Raw genomic sequence first — 22,088 nt, forward strand, 5'->3', positions numbered from 1 at the left:
AACCGGGCCGGATAAAATCCGGCCCGGCCCAGAATCCGGTTTCAAAACCGGATTCCGGTTATGGGTTCCGGCCAGGAATTGTTCCGGGCCGAAACCCGGATTACATAATCCGGACCTATACGGTCCGGATCCGGTTTTGAAATCAGGGTTTCGGATTTAAAATCCGGTACCCGGATTTATATATATTGCGTTTTACTAGTTCATCATCTAGGTTACGCCGTCGTCCTCTCTCTCTCTCTCTCTCTCTCTCTCTCTCTCTCTCACGCGAAACCAATTCTCTCTGCTCTGACCTCTCTCACGCGAAACCAGTACTCTTTGCCACAGACCTCTCTGCTCAGACCTCTCTCACGCAAAACCAGTCTCCATATTCTATTTTTGGTTTGATGATGTCTCTTGTTGGAGTGATAAGTGCATTAGTAAATGGAAGGATAACTGATACATTTGGGAGGAAGGCTGTAAGTTTCTCTTCACTTTTCTCTATTTTTGGCCTTACTTTATCATTTTCTTTTGCCAAAACGTTCCAAATCTTGCTGATAAAATGCACACTTTATCTCTGTTTCTGGGTCTGGTATTTTAGCTTTGCAGCAGTGAAGTGGGGAGTGGGTTTGCTTGGAGAAGAGAAAAGAGAGGCAGAGAGAGAGAGAGAAGTGGAGTTAAGTCTTTGTGATTCAGTGAAAATTTGGGATTTTTCTTGCTTTGATATTTGGGTAGATCTGGGTACCCTAATTTGCAATGTATCTATTCATTGTATCAGTTAAAAGCAATTAAAACCCTTGTTACGAACCCATTTGGATTTTCTATCAGAACTAGTTCTTGTTATTTAGCCACAGAAGTGGAACTATTCGGGAAGGATAAATTGATGTTTGATTTACATAAATGGTTTAGGCTTATTGAATTCAGTTCTGGATACAAGTAAGATTGAAGCTGGAAAAATGCAACTTGAAGAAGAAGAATTCAACTTGGCTCATCTCCTCGAGGACATAACGGAAATGTTCTATCCTATGGCTATAAAGAAAGGTGTTGAGATTGTGCTTGATCCTTGTGATGGCTCAATTGCTAAATTATGTCTTGTTAGGGGTGACCGAGGAAAGCTTAAACAGATCCTATGTAACTTACTTAGTAATGCGGTAAAGTTTCAAGAACAAGACAGGTTTACAGGTTTTTGTGTAATTGTGAATTATATTGAAGCTTTTTTAAAAAAAATATTTAATTATATATAAAAAAAAATTATGCTTTTAAAGCTTCAGGAGGAAAAAAAAAAAAAAAAAAAAAAAAAACTGTGTTCAATTCGAAACCCGGTATCCGGGTTTTGCAAAACCCGGATTCATCCGGGTTCCGGCCCATATCTGATCCGGGATAACCCGGTCCGGGTTCCGGCCCAAGTTTCAAATCCGGGTTCCGGTTTCGGTATACCCGAATTTCCGGGTCGGAACCCGGATGAACAGTCTTACAAACAAGTTTACATAACATATACATAGAAGTTAGAGGTCTACTTACAAAAATCCAATGTCTAATCAAATAAGTAAGCTGTAGTATACTGCTCATAAGAATCGACTCCTCATAAACCCTAATCTGTGCATGAGTGAGTGAGTAAAGGTTCTACTTGGCCACTGAGATAAGATAAGAATTTTGAGAATTTTATGAATAGTGTTAAACTGATATCAGTAAAAAATTTTGAGTTAAGTGTAAAATTTCGTGTGGGTCCCATATAGATATGTTTGGAAATAAAGTTGAGATGAAAATTTAGTTGAGATGAAAATTTTAGTTGTCTTGAAAATGAGAAAGTTGTGGGTCCCACGACTATTATATACCCAAAATATCTGTTCTGTACACAAGTTAGAAGGTACTCACCCACGTGATCCCTCTGGTCTAGGAACTTCAAGCAAAACCTGGGAAGGAAGTGCTGCAGTCCCACGGAAGCTCCAACGGCGATCTTTCAAGCTGGAGCCGAACATGGTTTTGTGAAAATCTCCACCATACTCTGACCAACTCACTGCTTCGATCCCCCTCACCAGTGACCTTCTCCGGACCCCTGCCCAACGAGCGAACTCATAGTGCAGCCAGAAAAATCCAGCTCCTCGCCCCCTGTGAGTCATCACAACTTAACACCCCTTAACTTTATTGTTGCAGCAACCCATTTGGATCAAAAATACAAACAAAATTCAAGTGGATCTTGCAGCAAAATCTTGCTGCAACTCTTTTTTAGATCCAAGTGGATCTGAAAATCTCCTTCGTATCTTCAGGCAGAGTTAGGTCTGGTTTTACAACTGAGGTTGCATAACACGTATATGTGGCCCTAGGAGTAACAGAACCGTATCTGGATGGATCACTCCTGTTGTTTTTGTTGATAGGCATGGCATTCATCTTTTTGTAGTAGCGCTCAATGTGAGTTGTTTTCCCTGATGAATATGCACTCATTGTCTGATTTAGGATTGTCCAATTTTTGTAGCCTTGAATATCATTATAGTCTATATGATTCAAATTGGGATCGGGTTTACAAAACCGGCACATTCAGAAAAGTCCAACAACATTATGGACTTTTCTTATAGACTATATTTTCTACGATAAAATATTTTTGCCATAGCCTCCGTAACTATATGCCATGTTTTTGTTATTTTGCTTCCTACATGGTTCTTTGTGTTTGAATTTGTATATGGTTTTTTAGAACTACAGTCATGCCATCGTCTCAATCATCATCTTTGCTTAATGACTTTGTACTTGAATCCCCAACATGTTGGTGTGGTTTGAAAACATACCAAAAGACGTCCCACACAAGGAAAAACCCTGGAAGGAGATTTTTTTTCTTGCCCAAACTATAATACGGTAAAGCAAATTCCAGTTTCTAAAGTAAATTCTTTATTATTTGCTTCTTGTGGGTGGCTATTTATCATTTTAATTGGGAGTTCGTACTGGGTGCAAGGAAATGTGAAGTGAGAATTTTTCATTTGGGCAGATATACTTCATTTATTATAGGAGAATTTCCGTGCAAGAGCGAATAAGACGCCGAAGACGTGGGATGATGTATTACATCATGAGTATAATGTTCGTAAAATGGAAGAAAAAGTAAGACAGAAAGTGAAGAATCTCAAAATTCAAGAGCGAAAATTGTTATGTTTGTACTGGGTATTGACATTTGTAGTAGTTTTTGTTTGGTTTGGATAAAGTTCATTGTCAAATTTAGGTGTAGTGATTAGGTTGTGCATATTAACTGTATGGAAAATGCAGTTATTTGAATAGAATGTAGAATTTTCACTGGCAAGGGATTAGACTATGCATAGAAGGATCTTATTTGCCCAATATTATGAGCTGAGCAGGTCACCAGCATCGTCGAATTTGAAATAGTGCGTACAAATTATTCAGGCAATATTAATGTTATTAACTTTTTTATCTCATATTATGAGCTTGTTGAGGAAATGAGTTTTGTAGCATTTTCTTGTGAAAACCTGTGTCTATTTGTGTGAACTCAAGTGTTGAAACATGTTGGCTTGAAGTGTGCCTTCTTTGGTCAGTTACCTGAAGTACCCGCTCGACTCTCGCTCAAATTTTCGCTCGAGCGAGTTCAATCAGAGTTGACCACTCAACACGCGCTCGAAACGTAGCTCGAGCGAGTGTCAGGCAGATTGTCACGCTCGATCTCGCTCGATAGTTAGCTCGAGCGAGATCGAGCAGATTGGTGAGCTCGATATCGCTCGACATGTAGCTCGAGCGATATCGAGAGAATCATGTCAATCCACGTTCGCTCGATCCTCACTCGAGGGTTTAAAGTCCGCTCGAGCGAGGATCGTTATAAAAGGGAAACTGTGCGCCGCTCGAGCTCATTTCGCACAGTTTCTCCCTTTTTGCATAGAGTGAACCATTTCTTTGGCCCTAGATGTGATTTATTCCGTTCTTCATCACCAAACCTTTTAAAAATCACGGTAAGAATCATCTCCTCTCATTACTCATTCGAAATGGTGAATTTTTTGGGGGTTTTTTTTTTGGTGTTTAGCTTGTGGGTTTCGGTTTGGTCATTTTTGGAGTGAAATGGGAGAAAACCCTCCGTCATTTTGGTATGTTGAAGCACTTTTGGAGTGTTTGTTGTCTATTATTTGTATCTAGGAGGCTCTTGAAACTCCCAAAGGGTAATGCCCGAGTTTCTCACTTGGATGCACTCCAAGTGTTTGGTGAAATGCCTCAATGAAGTTTGGCTTCTCATTTTCATCATGCATTGGCATAGCATTATTCGCATACGTAGATCATGTCTATAAAAAAAAATGTTGGATTGTATAGAAGTGTTTGGGTCTTAAAAGCATTTGTGAAAATGGTGTATTAGCCTAGCAATGCATGAGGCCTCAGTTTGGACTACGCATGGACCATGTTGTGTGTAACATGACCTAAATATATTGCCCATATGAAAATCCACCATACTAGTTATTTTTTTCTTTTTAACAAAAAAATTTGTCTTTTCACCCTCTTTTTTATAATTGTAAGAGATCTCATGCTAGAAAGGTGTATTTAATTTATGTAGTAGAGTACTCAATGCTAATTTGCAATTCACGAAACCTTTAGGTGTGTCTTGTAGAAATGGATCTCGAAAACCATGCGTTTTGCATTGGCATGCACCGTGTCTAGTCTGATTGGTTGGCATTGTAGGCATTAGCCTGGTTGGCATGGTTAGTTTAGCATGTTCACTAACAGCTTGATGAAATGCAATTGCACCCATCATCTCATTTCATTAAGCCGTTAGTTGGCATGATTGGCATGAGACGCTCAATTATTTGGATTTTATCATGATCATGGGATTTGACATATGTCACATGCATTCATCAGCTCTCCACATTACCTTTGGCCTTGTCTAACATCACTGACTCTCTCTACAGCCAAAAGCCATGTCGAGACGTGTTCGTCCTCGCCACAACCCCCACTCATGCCCATTTCCATAATGCTAGGGCACAGAAGTTGTATACTCAGAACTTCTCTCAGCGTACGCCTATAGCCGAGCGTGATGTCTCTCTAGGTGAGCTCACTGAGACCATCATTCCTCGCATCTTTGAGTCTCGCCAATGGCAGGCCTTAACCACTGGTCATCCCACTCCTTCTGTGGAGATGGTTCGGGAGTTTTACTCCAACATTCATGCCATCTCTGATGATGGCTCTTTTGAGGTTAGTCTTCGGAACAATTTCTTCCAGGTGACTCCGGGCATGATAGCAGACCTGCTAAATGCCCCTCGTGTGTCCCACCCGGTGTATCCCTATACACGGACATCTCCTCCCAGTTCACAAGTCATTGCTTCCTGTCTATGTGGCGAGACTAGTCATTGGGATGGGAAGTCCCCTCTCAATACTGTACGTTTTACACCTGAATATCTCATTCTTAGTAGGATTGTTCTTACTAATCTATATCCTACTGGTCATCAGAGTGATGTAGGTCTTGACCGTGCCACTCTTCTATATGCTTTGATCAATGGTGTCTCCATTGATCTAGGGAGTCTTCTGTGTCGGTTCATTCTTGAGGCCTTTCAGTCCTCCAAAAAATGGAGTGGTTTGCCGTTTGCTTGTCTAATCACTCGTTTAGCTCTTTCCCAGTCAGTTGCTTTTCTGCCACAGGAGCCTAGAATTGCACTGAAGGGTCCAATTGGTCGGTTAACCGTACAACTTAGTTGTGCTCACCCCACCCCCCACCCTCTCCTTGTTCAGCATCCTCCCGCTCTCTCCTCTCAGCCTTCGAGCTGTCGGCCATCCAACTCTCATCCGTCTAGCTCGGCACCATCCATTTCGGCACCCAGTTCGACGGAGCCCAACCTTCAGCAGGTTCTTGAGTATCTAGCCCGCCTTGATGCCCGGTTCGATACCCTCGATGCTACAGTTCATAACCTAGATGTTAAAGTTGATAACCTACAGCAGTTTGTGACCCAACGCTTCAACGACATCGAAGAGCAACTTAATGAGGATAATGAGGATGGTGGCAGTCTCGCAGATGGTGATGATTGAGACCCTTTCAACAAAGATGTGACATAAATTGTAAATTGGTGGGAGTGTAGTACAGTACTCGAATGCCTAAGTTGGTTGTTAGCAACACAAATTGTATTTTAGGGACAGCAGTTTATGATGGCTCTTTTGAATGTTTTGTAATCGAATTTTGCCAGCTGTTCTTGAACTCAATTTCTGTAAATACACGTGCAGAAATTTGGCCCAATATAAACCTATCTACTTGTCATATCTATTCTTGAATTATGGTTTGTGATTTTGAACAAAATATTAGATTGGCATGTTCTTGTGATAACCTGTGTAAAAAATGATATGGCCTACATCAAGTATAAAAAGCTAAAAGGCTTCAAGTGTGCGTAGTCGTGCTCAAAACCATTCTCGCTCGACCATCGCTCGACAGACGCTCGAGCGAACTCTGCGGCAAAGTTGAACGCCCGACAACCGCTCGACGTGGCGCTCGAGCTAACTGAGGCAGAGTTGAACGCTCGACCTCCGCTCGATCCATGCTCGAGCGAACTCTGAGGCAGAGTTGAACGCTCGACATCCGCTCGATCCACGCTCGAGCGAACTCAGGCAGAGTTGAACGCTTGACAGTCGCTCGACGTGGCGCTCGAGCGAGTATCAAAATTACAGAATGTGGTAAATGTCTTTCTACATTCGTTCAATCATACATTAATATATATGGCCTACATTCGAATTTTATATATATGGCCAAACATATGTTTGAAGATTGGCATGTTCTTGTATAGTACATGCTCTTGAGATTGGTCATCCAGAACATTCATTGGCCAAATCTATGTGCCCACATTGGTAAAGCAATTGCATCCCTCATTGCCCCCATTGCTTGGGCCGATTCACTGGACATGTCGACCACATGAGATGTTTCCCCTGATTCATTTTCAGTAGAGCTATTCTGCATTTCTGACCGATGATTCGATATGCCCTGAATGATTTCATCATTAGGAGTCACTATTTTTATCATGTTGTATAGTGTACAACATGCAGTAATGATCATGCCTTGCCTGACAGGGCGATAGGGAGGCATGGCATACAAAATTCGAAACCTCCTCTTCAACAAAGAGAATGTGCGTTCAATAATGTTTCGTAACGAGGAATGTCGATAGTTGAAATAATCTTTATATCCCTGAAAACCATCTTCATTATAACAACCTGATCGGTGATATCTTTCTCTTGGATAAGGCGGCATAAACATTTCAATACAAGGAAAAGCCGCATCGACAAGATAATAATAACCTACCACATTATAAATCAAATAGAATCAGTGATTTTTCCAAATAAATAACTAGAAAGTCATCCATGGACAACATTGTGTTCTTTTTTAACACAAAGAAATTGTACCTGATGCTGGCCAAGTAAATTGGTTATCAGGTCTACTCAACGCATCCAGGAAAATCCGTGCATCGTGGGTTGTTCCCTCACATCCAGTATACACATATGTGAAGTTCATATCAAAGTCACATGCACACAAGATATTTTGTGCAATCCGGCCATGTCGATTTCTATATGCGTTACCTGGATGAGCGGGTGCAGCAGCTAAGATCATTGTGTCGTCCATTGCCCCAAGACAGTTCTACAAAATTGGGATCATATAACGAAAATTAAGATAAAACCGAAAATTTTGGGTCTTAGTTTACTGCAGCCGAGTTGAAATAAGTCTGACAGGAACAGTGTTGTTTTTATGAGTACTGTCCTTGAGTGTAGGCTACCGTTGTGGACTTTTCCGGTTACCAAAGCATCTTGCTCACTGCAGCACTCTTTCTCAAGTCACTCCAAAAAGAAAGCAGACAATGAAACCCAGCTGCAACAATACTCACACGACTCCCTTCTTCCAAAAATGAAGAAATCCCCAACTGCTGAAATCCTTCCTCAGCATTTGTTGGTCACGCCGCTGGGTTTGTTTCCACTCTATACGCATGTGCTGGTGAAAGAAGGTGAGGAAAGCTTGAGACCATCGATGGCTTGAAGGTGAGATTACCAGTGACCCAGTAGCTTTTCAGTAGATTTTTCTGTGTAATTTGATGTGATTCGATTTTTACAAAACATGCCCAAATTCATCTTATTTTATGTACCTTCATTGTTCGGAATGTTTTCATGGCCGTGCGAATATTTGACACACCCAACTCTGCCTGATATTTTTCGCTCGATTGATTGGTGTCAATGTTGAAGCCGTGCGAATATCAGTACAGAAAACCCATGTGTAGGACACCATCTCCTCTTTATATTAGAGCGGAATCTCTCTGTAAAGGTTGTTTCTTATCAGCCTGGAGGGTGAGTGATCTGACCTCTATGTACACAGTACAAACGCGTGGATTCTTTGTACGATTTTCTGCGGCTTTTCTCATTTTTCAAACAACAAATGGTGTATAAAAGCATTCACCTCAAGCTGGCCAGAAAAATTCCCATGAACTCCATCAAGAAAAAATCTGGTGCTCACAAACCTCCCCTTCGTCACCGTCAGTTGTGGACCACCACAAGTCGTAGGACAAGGTCCTACTAGGTAACCTTCTTGGCCCCCATTAATTGATGTAATTTTGGAATGTTGGTGAAATTTGTTGGCTGAATAATTGAATACAATTATCACGTATTGTATGAGGCTGTTTCTTGAATGTCCTCTACTTTCTTCTCTCTTTGTCTCATCTCTGTCTCTCTCTCTCAAACTTATGCTGATCACTGTCATAACATGTATAATAGAATCTGTTTTGCTTGCTTGGCTCAATCCGTAACTTGCCTTTCCTTCAAAACCTGGGGGTGTAGTTGTTGTTGGACTTTCCTGAAGCCTCCCGATTGCGTATGAAGTAGAGATTCATTGCCATGTCTAGGTCACAACTGGTAGCACCTTAAAATAACAGATCAGGTTCTACAAAAGTGGTAAAATTAGACTATTATTGGGTTATCCCTTTCAGGTCATTGTCAAGTGTGCGAGTATGATGTATTACGAAGCAAATGTGTACATATATGGAGCTTCAGATGATGGACTTGGATTTCTATACTTGTATAAAACAAATTGCTACTTGTACAAATCCTATTTTAACAACATGCTAAAACATTGAGGAGTAACCAGAAATCTACCCAAAGGGAGTGATAAATAAATTACCTATGTTGTTTAATGTTACTTAGGCATTACGTTAGAGACCTTTTCTATATATGATACTGCCAAAGTATGGTGGATGTTATAATCTTTAGAAACTGATCCTAGATCAGAAAATAATGTTTATTGAGAAAATAGAGAAACACATTATAGTAATTAATGAGAAAATACAAAAATTTTCTAAGAAATTTCTCATATCACTAATGTCGATACTAATTTGAATCATTGCCAATCCAATGCTCTTAAAGGCTAAGTAATGCCCAGCCAATAGGCAAGGCTATAGATCACCTCCCTTGGTGAAGAGTAGGAACGATATAAAATTCCTCAAGAAACGAGCCCCCCGCCAAACATCAACTACTCACGTGATTTTGTGTATATTTTCCATTTTTTTCTGCAGTCATTGTTTAAACCAGAGTAGCCAAGTTCTTTATGAGGGATGCATTGTATTATTACTAGAAACGAAATTTTGTGTCAACTAAAATGGAGAGAGTTTTGAAGTATCTACACTCCCTGGATAGACCAAAGTATCCAACTTGTTTATCACCTTCAATTTATTGTTATGAAACCCAAAAACTTGTTAAGAGAACAGATGTTAGTTTAACCCGTGTTCAATTTATTTTTTTCCTAACTTCTCACATGGTTTTATGTTGTGTAGCCTTACTACTTGCGCTCATCATCTACGTCATCATCTCGACAGGTAAAATTTTTCATTTATTATTTATGTATAATAGTGTTTCTTTGTATTAAAATAATAGGAAGGCCATGCTATGCCTATGTACATACTATAAATGACTGAGTTCTTATAGAACACTCACCCGTATTATTTTCATATACACGTCTACATCTACCATGTCAATTATGATGTTATCATAATGCACATTAGTCCTATTATGGGTCATTCTATGCAAATGCACTATAGTACTCGGTTTACTTTTTGAACATCTACTAGCACCATATGGATGACCCGAATGAAGTGATACGTGATCAGCTATTGTGGGATGATGGGATGGAGGATGTGCTCATTAATTTCTTGTACGATGATTCCATTGCCGGAAGAATTCGGGGTGGGAAGATCACCCACAACGACCATGTTCGGCTTGCTGAACGATTGTCCGGTTATGGGATGAAGAAGTTTAACTCTGAGCAAGTCAAAGGAAAAATTGCTCGCCTGAAAAGAAGGCAGAGAGAATTCACAGATCTGATGAGGCAAACAGGGTTGGGTTGGGATCCAGATAGGAAGGGTCCAGTGGCTAGCGAGGAACACTGGGCAAACGCAATCAGGGTACATATCTTTATGTCAATATGACAAACTTCTTGCTGCCTGAGCTTACAAATAATACTAATTTGTATTATATACGTATTTTTGTTATTTTTTTAGGTGAGAAACTCATTCAAGAATTTTAAGAGTAATGGATGCCCTCGGTATGAAGAGCTATGTGCTATCTTTGGGTGTTCTGTTGCTATGGGAACCCTCCATCGAGCATCGACTGAGCCCGCCCCAACTAGTGAGGAGGAGGACCTACTTGACGAGGAGCTACGAAACCGAGGAAGGCCATGCCAAGATGATGAAGGGGGCCCATCACCACCTTCTCCCATGTATGGTTCCACGCAATCAAGACGACCATTATCTGCCGCATACAGTAGTGGATCTCGTCGATGCCAGAGGGCCGGGCCTTCCCACTCAGCTGTCATGAATGAACAAATGAGCAAGACCTTGGAGGCAATTGAGAAAAGTTTTGAGGTGAGGAGAATGGCTGCAGAGGAGTGGAGGGCCTCGAAGCGCAGTAGAGACAACAGCATGGAGACTGAAGGTGTTGTGTCTACCAATACTCGTACGCGCTGCTTTCAGTTTCTTGACGAAGTTGAGCCTCACCTGCCTTTTGATCAATGGCACAAGGCCTTTAATAAATTAACCGTTGATGACGACTTGCAGAGGTCGTTCGTTGCGATCTCTGCGGAGTGCAGAGCAGAGTGGGCCTGGAATTTATAGCTAGGTGTTCTTGTTGATGACTGTTTTAATAGATCTTTTAGGGTTTAATTTATTGGCACGTGTTTAGTTGACCACCTTTATCGCGGACATTTGAATCTTAAAACCAGAGTTATCATTTCGTTATGTATGTTTATTCAGACAATGACGGCTTGCTACTGCTACTTTGATGAGTTTTTTTGTAAAATTTATGCTATTTAGTACATGGAATGATTTTGCATAGATATCCCTATTACTTGAGTTGGGAAATTTATTTAATGCACGCCCACAATAATTGCTTTCAGAATGTCCGATAATGAATTCCCAGACGATGATCATCCTTTTCTAGGAGATGGAGATGCTGATGCCCTAGAGGAGGCGTACATGGTGTGGCTAATGTGGATGACAAATGAGAATGTTGGTCGTCGATACCCTATGCCCCAACACAATATTGGCCTTCGGGGGGATCAATATATCCAGGGGGTTTTGAATGGGAACCCTCGGACCTGCGTTGAAATGTTTCGCATGGAAGTTACCGCATTCGAGTATATATGTCAAGTCTTGCGGGATACATTGATAATGGAGCCTACTGAGAGAACCGAGTTGGAGGAATCATTGGCCATCTTCTGCCTTATTGTTGGTCATGGACAAGGTCAACGTGTCGTTGCGGACCGCTTTCAACATTCAACTAAGACTATTAACCGGCATGTAAAGACAGTGACGCGGGCACTGCATGAGTTAGGGAGGAGTTTGATTAGGCCTACACACATAGTTGGGATCCATCCATACATTGCATCCAATCGGCACAACTATCCATGGTTTCAGGTAAACACTTCTCATCTTTATTTGGTTTTTTGTGTAATTAAAAGATTGTGATAGGGTTACTACGATGTACATGCCTAATAGGGATACAAAGGCGGATATAAAGTATTATTATTGAGAAAAGTTATTTTTTCCTTTTTTAACATCATTAAAAAAACACATCAATATTATTTCCGCATATCATTACATTAATCGTTAGTTAATGTATAATAATCCTCAATAAATAAATAAACCAGGAGGAATTTATGGGAAATAAAAGGGTATAGGTACTAAAAGATCTGATAACCAATTTTACTTTCAACTATCCATGTTATATGTATCTTCTGCTTGAGATGCGTTATATGATCCCAATTTTGTAGAACTGTCTTGGGGCAATGGACGGCACAATGATCTCAGCTGCTGCACCCGCTCATCTAGGTAACGCATATAGAAATCGACATGGCTGGATTGCACAAAATGTCTTGTGTGCATGTGACTTTGATAAGACCTTCACATATGTGTATACTGGATGGGAGGGTTGCCCACGATGCACGGATTTTCCTGGATGCGTTGAGTAGACCTGATAACCAATTTACTTGGCCAGCACTAGGTACAATTTCTTTATGTTAAAAAAGAACACAATGTTGTCCATGGATGACTTTCTAGTTATTTATTTGGAAAAATCACTGATTCTATTTGATTTATAATGTGGTAGGTTATTATTATCTTGTCGATGTGGCTTTTCCTTGTATTGAAATGTTTATGCCGCCTTATCCAAGAGAAAGATATCACCGATCAGATCATTATAATAAAGATGGTTTTCGGGGATATAAAGATTATTTCAACTACCGACATTCCTCGTTACGAAACGTTATTGAACGCACATTCTCTTTGTTGAAGAGGAGGTTTCGAATTTTGTATGCCATGCCTCCCTATCGCCCTGTAAGGCAAGGCATGATCATTACTGCATGTTGTACACTACACAACATGATAAAAACAGTGACTCCTAATGATGAAATCATTCAGGGCATATCGAATCATCGGTCAGAAATGCAAAATAGCTCTACTGAAAATGAATCAAAGGAAACATCTCCTGTGGTCGACATGTCCAGTGAATCGGCCCAAGCAATGGGGGCAATGAGGGATGCAATTGCTTTACCGATGTGGGCACATAGATTTGGCCAATGAATGTTCTGGATGACCAATCTCAAGAGCATGTACTATACAAGAACATGCCAATCTTCAAACATATGTTTGGCCATATATATAAAATTCGAATGTAGGCCATATATATTAATGTATGATTGAACGAATGTAGAAAGACATTTACCACATTCTATAATTTTGATACTCGCTCGAGCGCCATGTCGAGCGACTGTCAAGCGTTCAACTCTGCCTGAGTTCGCTCGAGCGTGGATCGAGCGGATGTCAAGCGTTCAACTCTGCCTCAGAGTTCGCTCGAGCGTGGATCGAGCGGAGGTCAAGCGTTCAACTCTGCCTCAGTTAGCTCGAGCGCCACGTCGAGCGGTTGTCGAGCGTTCAACTCTGCCGCAGAGTTCGCTCGAGCGTCTGTCGAGCGATGGTCGAGCGAGAATGGTTTTGAGCACGACTACGCACACTTGAAGCCTTTTAGCTTTTTATACTTGATGTAGGCCATATCATTTTTTACACAGGTTATCACAAGAACATGCCAATCTAATATTTTGTTCAAAGTCACAAACCATAATTCAAGAATAGATATGACAAGTACATAGGTTTATATTGGGCCAAATTTCTGCACGTGTATTTATAGAAATTGAGTTCAAGAACAGCCGGCAAAATTCGATTACAAAACATTCAAAAGAACCATCATAAACTGCTGTCCCCAAAATACAATTTGTGTTACTAACAACCAACTTAGGCATTCGAGTACTGTACTACACTCCCATCAATTTACAATTTATGTCACATCTTTGTTGAAAGGGTCTCAATCATCACCATCTGCGGGACTGCCACCATCCTCATTATCCTCATTAAGTTGCTCTTCGATGTCATTGAAGCGTTGGGTCACAAACTGTTGTAGGTTATCAACTTTAACATCTAGCCTATGAACTGTAGCATCGAGGGTATCGAACCGGGCATCAAGGCGGGCTAGGTACTCAAGAACCTGCTGAAGGCTGGGCTCCGTCGAACCGGGTGCTGAAGTGGATGGTGCCGAGCTAGACGGATGAGAGCTGGATGGCCGAGAGCTCGAAGGCTGAGAGGAGGGAGCGGGAAGATGCTGAACAAGGAGAGGGTGGGGGTGGTGTGAGCACGACTAAGTTGTATGGTTAACCGACCAATTGGACCCTTCAGTGCAATTCTAGGCTCCTATGGCAGAAAAGCAACTGACTGGGAAAGAGCTAAACGAGTGATTAGACAAGCAAACGGCAAACCAGTCCGTTTTTTGGAGGACTGAAAGGCCTCAAGAATGACCCGACACAGAAGACTCCCTAGATCAATGGAGACACCATTGATCAAAGCATATAGAAGAGTGGCACGGTCAAGACCCACATCACTCTGATGACCAGTAGGATATAGATTAGTAAGAACAATCCTACTAAGAATGAGATAGTCAGGTGTAAAACGTACAGTATTGAGAGGAGACTTCCCATCCCAATGACTAGTCCCTCCACATAGACAAGAAGCAATGACTTGTGAACTGGGAGGAGATGTCCGTGTATAGGGATACACCGGGTGGGACACACGAGGGGCATTTAGCAGGTCCGCTATCATGCCTGGAGTCACCTAGAAGAAAATGTTCCGGAGACTAACCTCAAAAGAGCCATCATCAGAGATGGCATGAATGTTGGAGTAAAACTCCCGAACCATCTCCACAGAAGGAGTGGGATGACCAGTGGTCAAGGCCTACCACTTGCGAGACTCAAAGATGCGAGGAATGATGGTCTCAGTGAGCTCACCTAGAGAGACATCACGCTCGGCTATAGGCATACGCTGAGAGAAGTTCTGAGTATACAACTCCTGTGCCCTAGCATTATGGAAATGGGCATGAGTGGGTGCAGGGGGGTTGTGGCGAGGACGAACACGTCTTGACATGGCTTTTGGCTGTAGACAGAGTCAGTGATGTTAGACAAGGCCAAAGGTAATGTGGAGAGCTGATGAATGCATGTGACATATGTCAAATCCCATGATCATGATAAAATCCAAATAATTGAGCGTCTCATGCCAATCATGCCAACTAACGGCTTAATGAAATGAGATGATGGGTGCAATTGCATTTCATCAAGCCGTTAGTGAACATGATAAACTAACCTTGCCAACTAGGCTAACGCCCACAATGCCAACCAATCGAACTAGACACGGTGCATGCCAATGCAAAACGCATGTTTTTCGAGATCCATTTCTACAAGACACACCCAAAGGTTTCGTGAATTGCAAATTCGCATTGAGTACTCTACTACACAAATTAAATACACCTTTCTAGCATGAGATCTCATACAATTATAAAAAAGAGGGTGAAAAGACAAATTTTTTTGTTAAAAAGAAAAAAATAACTAGTATGGTGGATTTTCATATGGGCAATATATTTAGGTCATGTTACACACAACATGGTCCATGCCTAGTCCAAACTAAGGCCTCATGCATTGTTAGGCTAATACACCATTTTCACAAATGCTTTTAAGACCCAAACACTTCTATACAATCCAACACTTTTTTTTTTATAGACATGATCTGCGTATGCGAATAATGCTATGCCAATGCATGATGAAAATGAGAAACCAAACTTCATTGAGGCATTTCACCAAACACCTGGAGTGCATCCAAGTGAGAAACTCGGGCATTACCCTTTGGGAGTTTCAAGAGCCTCCTAGATACAAACAATAGACAACAAACACTCCAAAAGTGCTTCAACATACCAAAATGACGGAGGGTTTTCTCCCTTTTCACTCCAAAAATGACCAAACCGAAACCCACAAGCTAAACACCAAAAAAAAACCCAAAACAATTCACCATTTCGAATGAGTAATGAGAGGAGATGATTCTTACCGTGATTTTTAGAAGGTTTGGTGATGAAGAACGGAATAAATCACACCTAGGGCCAAAGAAATGGTTCACTCTATGCAAAAAGGGAGAAACTGTGCGAAATGAGCTCGAGCGGCGCACAGTTTCCCTTTTATAACGATCCTCACTCGAGCGGACTTTAAACCCTCGAGTGAGGATCGAGCGAACGTGGATCGACACGATTCTCTCGATATCGCTCGAGCCACGTGTTGAGCGATATCGAGCTCACCAATCTGCTCGATCTCGCTCGAGCTAACTATCGAGCGAGATCGAGCGTGACAATCTGCCTGACACTCGCTCGAGCTACGTTTCGAGCGCGTGTCGAGCGGTCAACTCTGATTGAACTCGCTCGAGCAAAAATTTGAGCGAGAGTCGAGCGGGTACTTCAGGTAACTGATCAAAGAAGGCACACATCAAGCCAACTTGTTTCAACACTTGAGTTCACACAAATAGACACGGGTTTTCACAAGAACATGCTACAAAACTCATTTCCTCAACAAGCTCATAATATGAGATAAAAAAGTCAATAACATTAATATTGCCTGAATAATTTGTACGCACTAGTTCAAATTCGACGATGCTGGTGACCTGCTCAGCTCATAATATTGGGCAAATAAGATCCTTCTATCCATAGTCTAATCCCTTGCCAGTGAAAATTCTACATTCTATTCAAATAACTGCATTTTCCATACAGTTAATATGCACAACCTAATCACTACACCTAAATTTGACAATGAACTTTATCCAAACCAAACAAAAACTACTACAAATGTCAATACCCAGTACAAACATAACAATTTTCGCTCTTGAATTTTGAGATTCTTCACTTTCTGTCTTACTTTTTCTTCCATTTTACGAACATTATACTCATGATGTAATACATCATCCCACATCTTCGGCGTCTTATTCGCTCTTGCACGGAAATTCTCCTATAATAAATGAAGTATATCTGCCCAAATGAAAAATTCTCACTTCACATTTCCCTGCACCCAGTACGAACTCCCAATTAAAATGATAAATAGCCACCCACAAGAAGCAAATAACAAAGAATTTACTTTAGAAATTGGAATTTGCTTTACCGTATTATAGTTTGGGCAAGAAAAAAAATCTCCTTCCAGGGTTTTTCCTTGTGTGGGACGTCTTTTGGTATGTTTTCAAACCACACCAACATGTTGGGATTAAAGTACAAAGTCATTAAGCAAAGATGATGATTGAGACGATGGCCTGACTGTAGTTCTAAAAACCCAAATACAAATTCAAACACAAACACAAAGAACCATGTAGGAAGCAAAATAACAAAAACATGGCATATAGTTACTGAGGCTATGGCAAAAATATTTTATCCTAGACAATATAGTCTATAAGAAAAGTCCATAGTGTTGTTGGACTTTTCTGAATATGCCGGTTTTGTAAACACGATCCCAATTTGAATCATATAGACTATAATGATATTCAAGGCTACAAAAATTGGACAATCCTAAATCAGACAATGAGTGCATATTCATCAGGGGAAACAACTCACATTGAGCGCTACTACAAAAAGATGAATGCCATGCCTATCAACAAAAACAACAGAAGTGATCCATCCAGATACGGTTTTGTTACTCCTAGGGCCACATATACGTGTTATGCAACCTCAGTTGTAAAACTAGACCTAACTCTGCCTGAAGATACGAAGGAGATTTTCAGATCCACTTGGATCTGAAAAAGAGTTGCAGCAAGATTTTGCTGCAAGATCCACTTGGATCAGAAATACAAACAAAATTTTGTTTGTATTTCTGATCCAAATGGGTTGCTGCAACAATAAAGTTAAGGGGTGTTAAGTTATGATGACTCACAGGGGGCGAGGAGCTGGATTTTTCTGGCTACACTATGAGTTCACTCATTGGGTAGGGGTCCAGAGAAGGTCGCTGGTGAGGGGGATCGAAGCAGTGAGTTGGTCGGAGTATGGTGGAGATTTTCACAAAACCATGTTCGGCTCCAGCTTGAAAGATCGCCGTTGGAGCTTCCGTGGGACTGCAGCACTTCCTTCTCAGGTTTTGCTTGAAGTTCCTAGACCAGAGGGATCACGTGGGTGAGTACCTTCTAACCTGTGTATAGAACAGATATTTTGGGTATATAATAGTCGTGGGACCCACAACTTTCTCATTTTCAAGACAACTAAAATTTTCATCTCAACTTTATTTCCAAACATACCTATATAGGACCCACACGAAATTTTACACTCAACTCAAAATTTTTTACTGATATCAGTTTAACACTATTCATAAAATTCTCAAAATTCTTATCTTATCTCAGTGGCCAAGCAGAACCTTAATGTGCTCTAGGTTTTTCTTCAAGACAAGAAAACCCTAATCTTCAATGTTCTTCCATAGGTCTGAAACTCTAAATGATAAAAACCCTAGTTTTCAAATGAGGGCTTAGGCCATGGCTTCCTTCCTCTCAAAATTATTCATCCTCAAAAAATAACCAAAAGATAGTTAGGATTTTCACTCTTTAAAGAAGAAAACCCTAAGTATCCAAGTGTGTGTGTGTGTGTGTGTGTGTGTGTGCGCGCGCGCTTGTGTGGAAATTTCTCATCAAACCCAAAAGTATTTTTCTTCCCTTGGTTGTGTATGTGTGTCTTGATCTCTTGTTCATAAATAACTTGTGTGAGAAGCAAGAAAAGAAGTGTTTGGTTTTTCCTTACCTTGTGGCTTTCACTTAAATAGATAGAGGGTGGCATGAATAGTGTTTGGGTGAAGAGAAAATGGTAGAGAGTAGAGAGAAAGGAAAAGTACTTGGGACACAATGGGATCCCACAAAGGTATCCCACAAAGTGACGTGTCAAGTATTCTTTTAATATTTTATTTCATTTTCCCACCTCTTGGCCCGTTCCCCAACTTTTACTTTTTCTTTTCTTTTTCTCACTCCCACCTGCTACCCAGTCTCTTTGCCCCCATTGATAACTATACTTACATCATGTTGCATGGAGAGTTGATCAAGACCAGCACCATCGAACTGCACCTCCAGTCAAAAGCCTTCGTTCTTTAACCACCTAAAGTATAGCACCGACTTCCCCCTCCAAAGCTTTGGACTTGCGAGACCACCACCGAAAGGTGAAGACCCAGTCCACGTCTCCCTGAAAACAATTTCAGTTTCTTCTCTCCAATCAACTCCTCCAGCTCCTCATCACCATGGCACTCTGGGACCAAACTGAGAGTCTTTGTTTTAGACACCCTCTGTCCAGTTGAGCCAATATTTTTTTTAGCATGAGCAACCGATTATAGCCCAGCTCTTGGGAAAAAACCATGAATCTCTTTCGCAACCACCCTCACACACGGCAATAGGCCACAGTTTTCACCACTGCCATTGCTCGTCCTTCACGCCTCCTCTCTTTCTCTCTCTCTTGGTTTCTTTCCCTCAACCCAACAGCCAGTTGCACCACTACAGAAGTTTTCACTCAGCCACAGAAAGGCTGTCATCACTGCTTCCTCTCTCCTACTCACAACCCTCTGTTTCCAACACCATAAAACAAAGCATGGTTGTACTCTCAGCAAAAGAAAGACACAAAGAGAGAGAGGTCTGATGTCTATTGTTGGTGAGGGATGGAAACAACGACAGTGACGTAGACTATTTTTTGGGGTTGGCTCTGACAAACATGTTGGCTCTTTGCTGGGGACAACCGCGTGGGCTTGCGACGGGGATGGGAGGGGGAGGGAGAGGGAAAATGGGGATTGGGGCTGGCGAGAGAACAAAAAAAAAAAAAAAAAAAAAAAAAAAAAAAAAAAAAAAAACTTCAATGGACGTGATAATGACACGTTAGTTTGTGGGATTTGTTTGTAGGATTCTTGTGTGTCTCTAGTAGTCCTCGAGAGAAAGTGAGTGAATGAAAATATCTAAACTTTTCTTCAAAAAGACCCAAAAAGACTCTTGATTTTTCGACTACCCCTTCTTATAGGCATCATTTCCCTCTAAAAAATCTGAAACTTGGTGCATGGATGCCAAATGGTATCATCACCGTGTGTCTCTTCCCCTTTCCCCATCATTAGATTGTGTTAGGAACAAAAGCCAACTTTTGGACAAGTGGTGTGTAGGCTACCCAAACCGAAACCCTAATCCCTCTTAAGACCTTCTTCAAGTGTCTAAGTCCATTGTATCTAGTGGCAAAAGGGCCAATCTCAATACCCTATATCATTCTTGAAGCTCTACTCTGTGCATGCTTGCCAAGTGCCAAGTGAAGTGTGTGTATGTGTGTAAGGTGGCTGCCAAAATGCCTTCAACTCCTTAGGTGATCTTTCATCTTCCCAAAGCCTTGGAGAAAGTGTGATTGGGCAATATGGGTGGCATGCACCCTTCCCTAGTATCGTCCACCTCATGAGCTTCCCACCAAGATTCTCTAGAACCCTTAGGCGTGTGGCTCTCCATCTCCTTTGTAGATTTCACCCCTACCCAAAGCAAAACCCTTCATCTTCTATCTTGTATGCATGACACATGGCAAGCTCCTTTAGAAATCGAAACCTTCCATGGTTGCCATGCCTTGTGTCCCTTGGTCTTCCCTAGGCACCACTATCCATAACCTCATCATTTACCTTCTAGGAACCCTTATCTACTAGTGACAAGTGTCACAATATCTCTTCTTACAAGCAAGTCTTCTTGCATGCATGACACATGGCAAGAAGGTGGGTGATCCTCTAGGGTAGGCATGTAAGGCTCAACCCAAAACTCTCTAAATTCTCTTCCCTCAATTTAGTCCAGATTTATCAAATCCTAGTTGTAGGTTCCAATGGATGACATGTGGCATCCAAAAAATTAGGTTGGGCATGTGCCCTAGTACTTCAAACCCTAACTCTTCGAGACTTCTATATAGGCCAAATCTCACATGGGCTTGGGCCTTCCTCATGGCTTAAATGCCTAGTGTACCAACCCTAGGTTCTAATTGGGTTACTCCACCTTGCTTGGCCCAAAATAATACACCAAAATAAACTAAGAGGCTTAGCTTAATCCTGGTCGTCACAAAATGGTTTTGTGTGGTCTTTCATGTGTGCACACTCAGGATTCCGAGAATAATAATGGGAAGACTCACTTTTGTCTCTGCTCAGTTTGGCCATCAGGGATAGCACAGCCCTACCATGAGGGTTAAACATGGCATATGTTCTTGTGTGTTGCTCTGATATGACATGATGATGATACTCAGTTTATGTTATGCTAAAGTATTTTAGATTATAAATAATTTGAACCATCGCTCTGATAGTTTGAAAAACATGTTTTGTTCTACATGTTAAAACTACAAATATTTTGTTTTGCATTCTATACTTAGTAAATGCTCATATTTACAAATTGGTATATGTTCTCTGCTTACTAAGTGTTAATAACTCATCCCTTATCTTCAAAATATTTTTAGATGATTTAGTCGATACAACTGGTGATCAAAAATAGACATATCAGGCAAGGTTAGCTGGGGTTAGGGAGTTTAGTACCTAAGGGTACTTTCACTATTGGAGGACTCTCTTTAGTAGTTTGGCTTTCAGCATGTATATATGATTTATGGAGACTTATGATAATTCTGGATATTATGCTGAGTTTAATTGAGTTTGTGAAGCAACCAATTTATTTTATTGGATTGGTGTTCTAATGACCTTGTTAAGGAACTTATTTATCTTAAAGGATTATTTCATTTAAAACTTTGTGAAGATCGTTCTTATGTTTGATTGGAATAGGTGAATTCTTGTTCATGAAATATTTGGAAATGTTATTTATATTGTAAGAAGATTTTTAGATGTCAAATAGTAACTCTCCGACCCCTTTCCGGGTGTGGGGTGTTATAGTTATCCTTGCACAAGATCGACAAAAACCCTGTAAAGCAACAGGGAAAGAAAACCTCTATATGGGTCGCCCTCTCGAGAGGATAGCCTTGGGATGAATCTCTTTTAATGTCACATAGTCCAGGGTTTATGCCGTATTTAAGTTGCCCAATAACTGATCCAAGGCAACACCATTCAAATAACTTCAATTTCACTGATTCCAAAGTGAATCAATGAAATTCAAGCATAAGCGGTTGCCATGTGTAATCTAATGCTACGTCTATAAGAGAAATTGTCTTAAGTTTTGCACCCTTCCTTATTACACCCATTTAATTAAACGCCTACCAAAAGCTTTGCCCTTTCGATTTATATGTGGCTTTGACTATCTGTGATCAATGTCCTCGGCCTAATTAATTTCTCT

The 22,088-nt window shown here is 41.0% G+C and overlaps 3 protein-coding genes across 3 annotated transcripts; 2 read left to right on the plus strand and 1 right to left on the minus strand.

Moving 5' to 3' along the window:
* Nucleotides 1–6,748: 6,748 nt before the first annotated feature.
* On the minus strand, nucleotides 6,749–8,063 carry LOC122310210. Its single transcript, XM_043124090.1, has 3 exons — nucleotides 8,058–8,063; nucleotides 7,327–7,558; nucleotides 6,749–7,221 (listed from the first exon to the last, which is right to left on the minus strand). The coding sequence occupies exons 1-3, from the start codon at nucleotides 8,061–8,063 to the stop codon at nucleotides 6,749–6,751; spliced, it is 711 nt and encodes a 236-aa protein (XP_042980024.1).
* A 1,968-nt stretch (nucleotides 8,064–10,031) lies between these two features.
* Nucleotides 10,032–11,066, plus strand: LOC122310211. Its single transcript, XM_043124092.1, has 2 exons — nucleotides 10,032–10,358; nucleotides 10,455–11,066. The coding sequence occupies exons 1-2, from the start codon at nucleotides 10,032–10,034 to the stop codon at nucleotides 11,064–11,066; spliced, it is 939 nt and encodes a 312-aa protein (XP_042980026.1).
* A 282-nt stretch (nucleotides 11,067–11,348) lies between these two features.
* On the plus strand, nucleotides 11,349–13,031 carry LOC122310212. The gene is made up of 3 exons (XM_043124093.1): nucleotides 11,349–11,867; nucleotides 12,224–12,281; nucleotides 12,559–13,031. Exons 1-3 carry the CDS (start codon nucleotides 11,349–11,351, stop codon nucleotides 13,029–13,031), a joined length of 1,050 nt encoding a protein of 349 aa, XP_042980027.1.
* Nucleotides 13,032–22,088: the final 9,057 nt, after the last annotated feature.

This window comes from Carya illinoinensis, chromosome 5, assembly GCF_018687715.1.
Source record: "Carya illinoinensis cultivar Pawnee chromosome 5, C.illinoinensisPawnee_v1, whole genome shotgun sequence".
NCBI classification, from domain to species: Eukaryota; Viridiplantae; Streptophyta; class Magnoliopsida; order Fagales; family Juglandaceae; genus Carya; species Carya illinoinensis.

Coding starts and splice junctions, on each gene's coding strand:
- LOC122310210 (XM_043124090.1), bottom strand. Junction 7,222..7,326: donor ATTTACTTGGCCAGCATCAG/GTACAATTTCTT, acceptor ATAATGTGGTAG/GTTATTATTATCTTGTCGAT.
- LOC122310211 (XM_043124092.1), top strand. CDS start 10,032: ATGGATGACCCGAATGAAGTGATACGTGATCAGCTATTGTGGGATGAT. Junction 10,359..10,454: donor ACTGGGCAAACGCAATCAGG/GTACATATCTTT, acceptor TTATTTTTTTAG/GTGAGAAACTCATTCAAGAA.
- LOC122310212 (XM_043124093.1), top strand. CDS start 11,349: ATGTCCGATAATGAATTCCCAGACGATGATCATCCTTTTCTAGGAGAT. Junction 11,868..12,223: donor ACAACTATCCATGGTTTCAG/GTAAACACTTCT, acceptor CCAATTTTGTAG/AACTGTCTTGGGGCAATGGA. Junction 12,282..12,558: donor TGCTGCACCCGCTCATCTAG/GTAACGCATATA, acceptor ATAATGTGGTAG/GTTATTATTATCTTGTCGAT.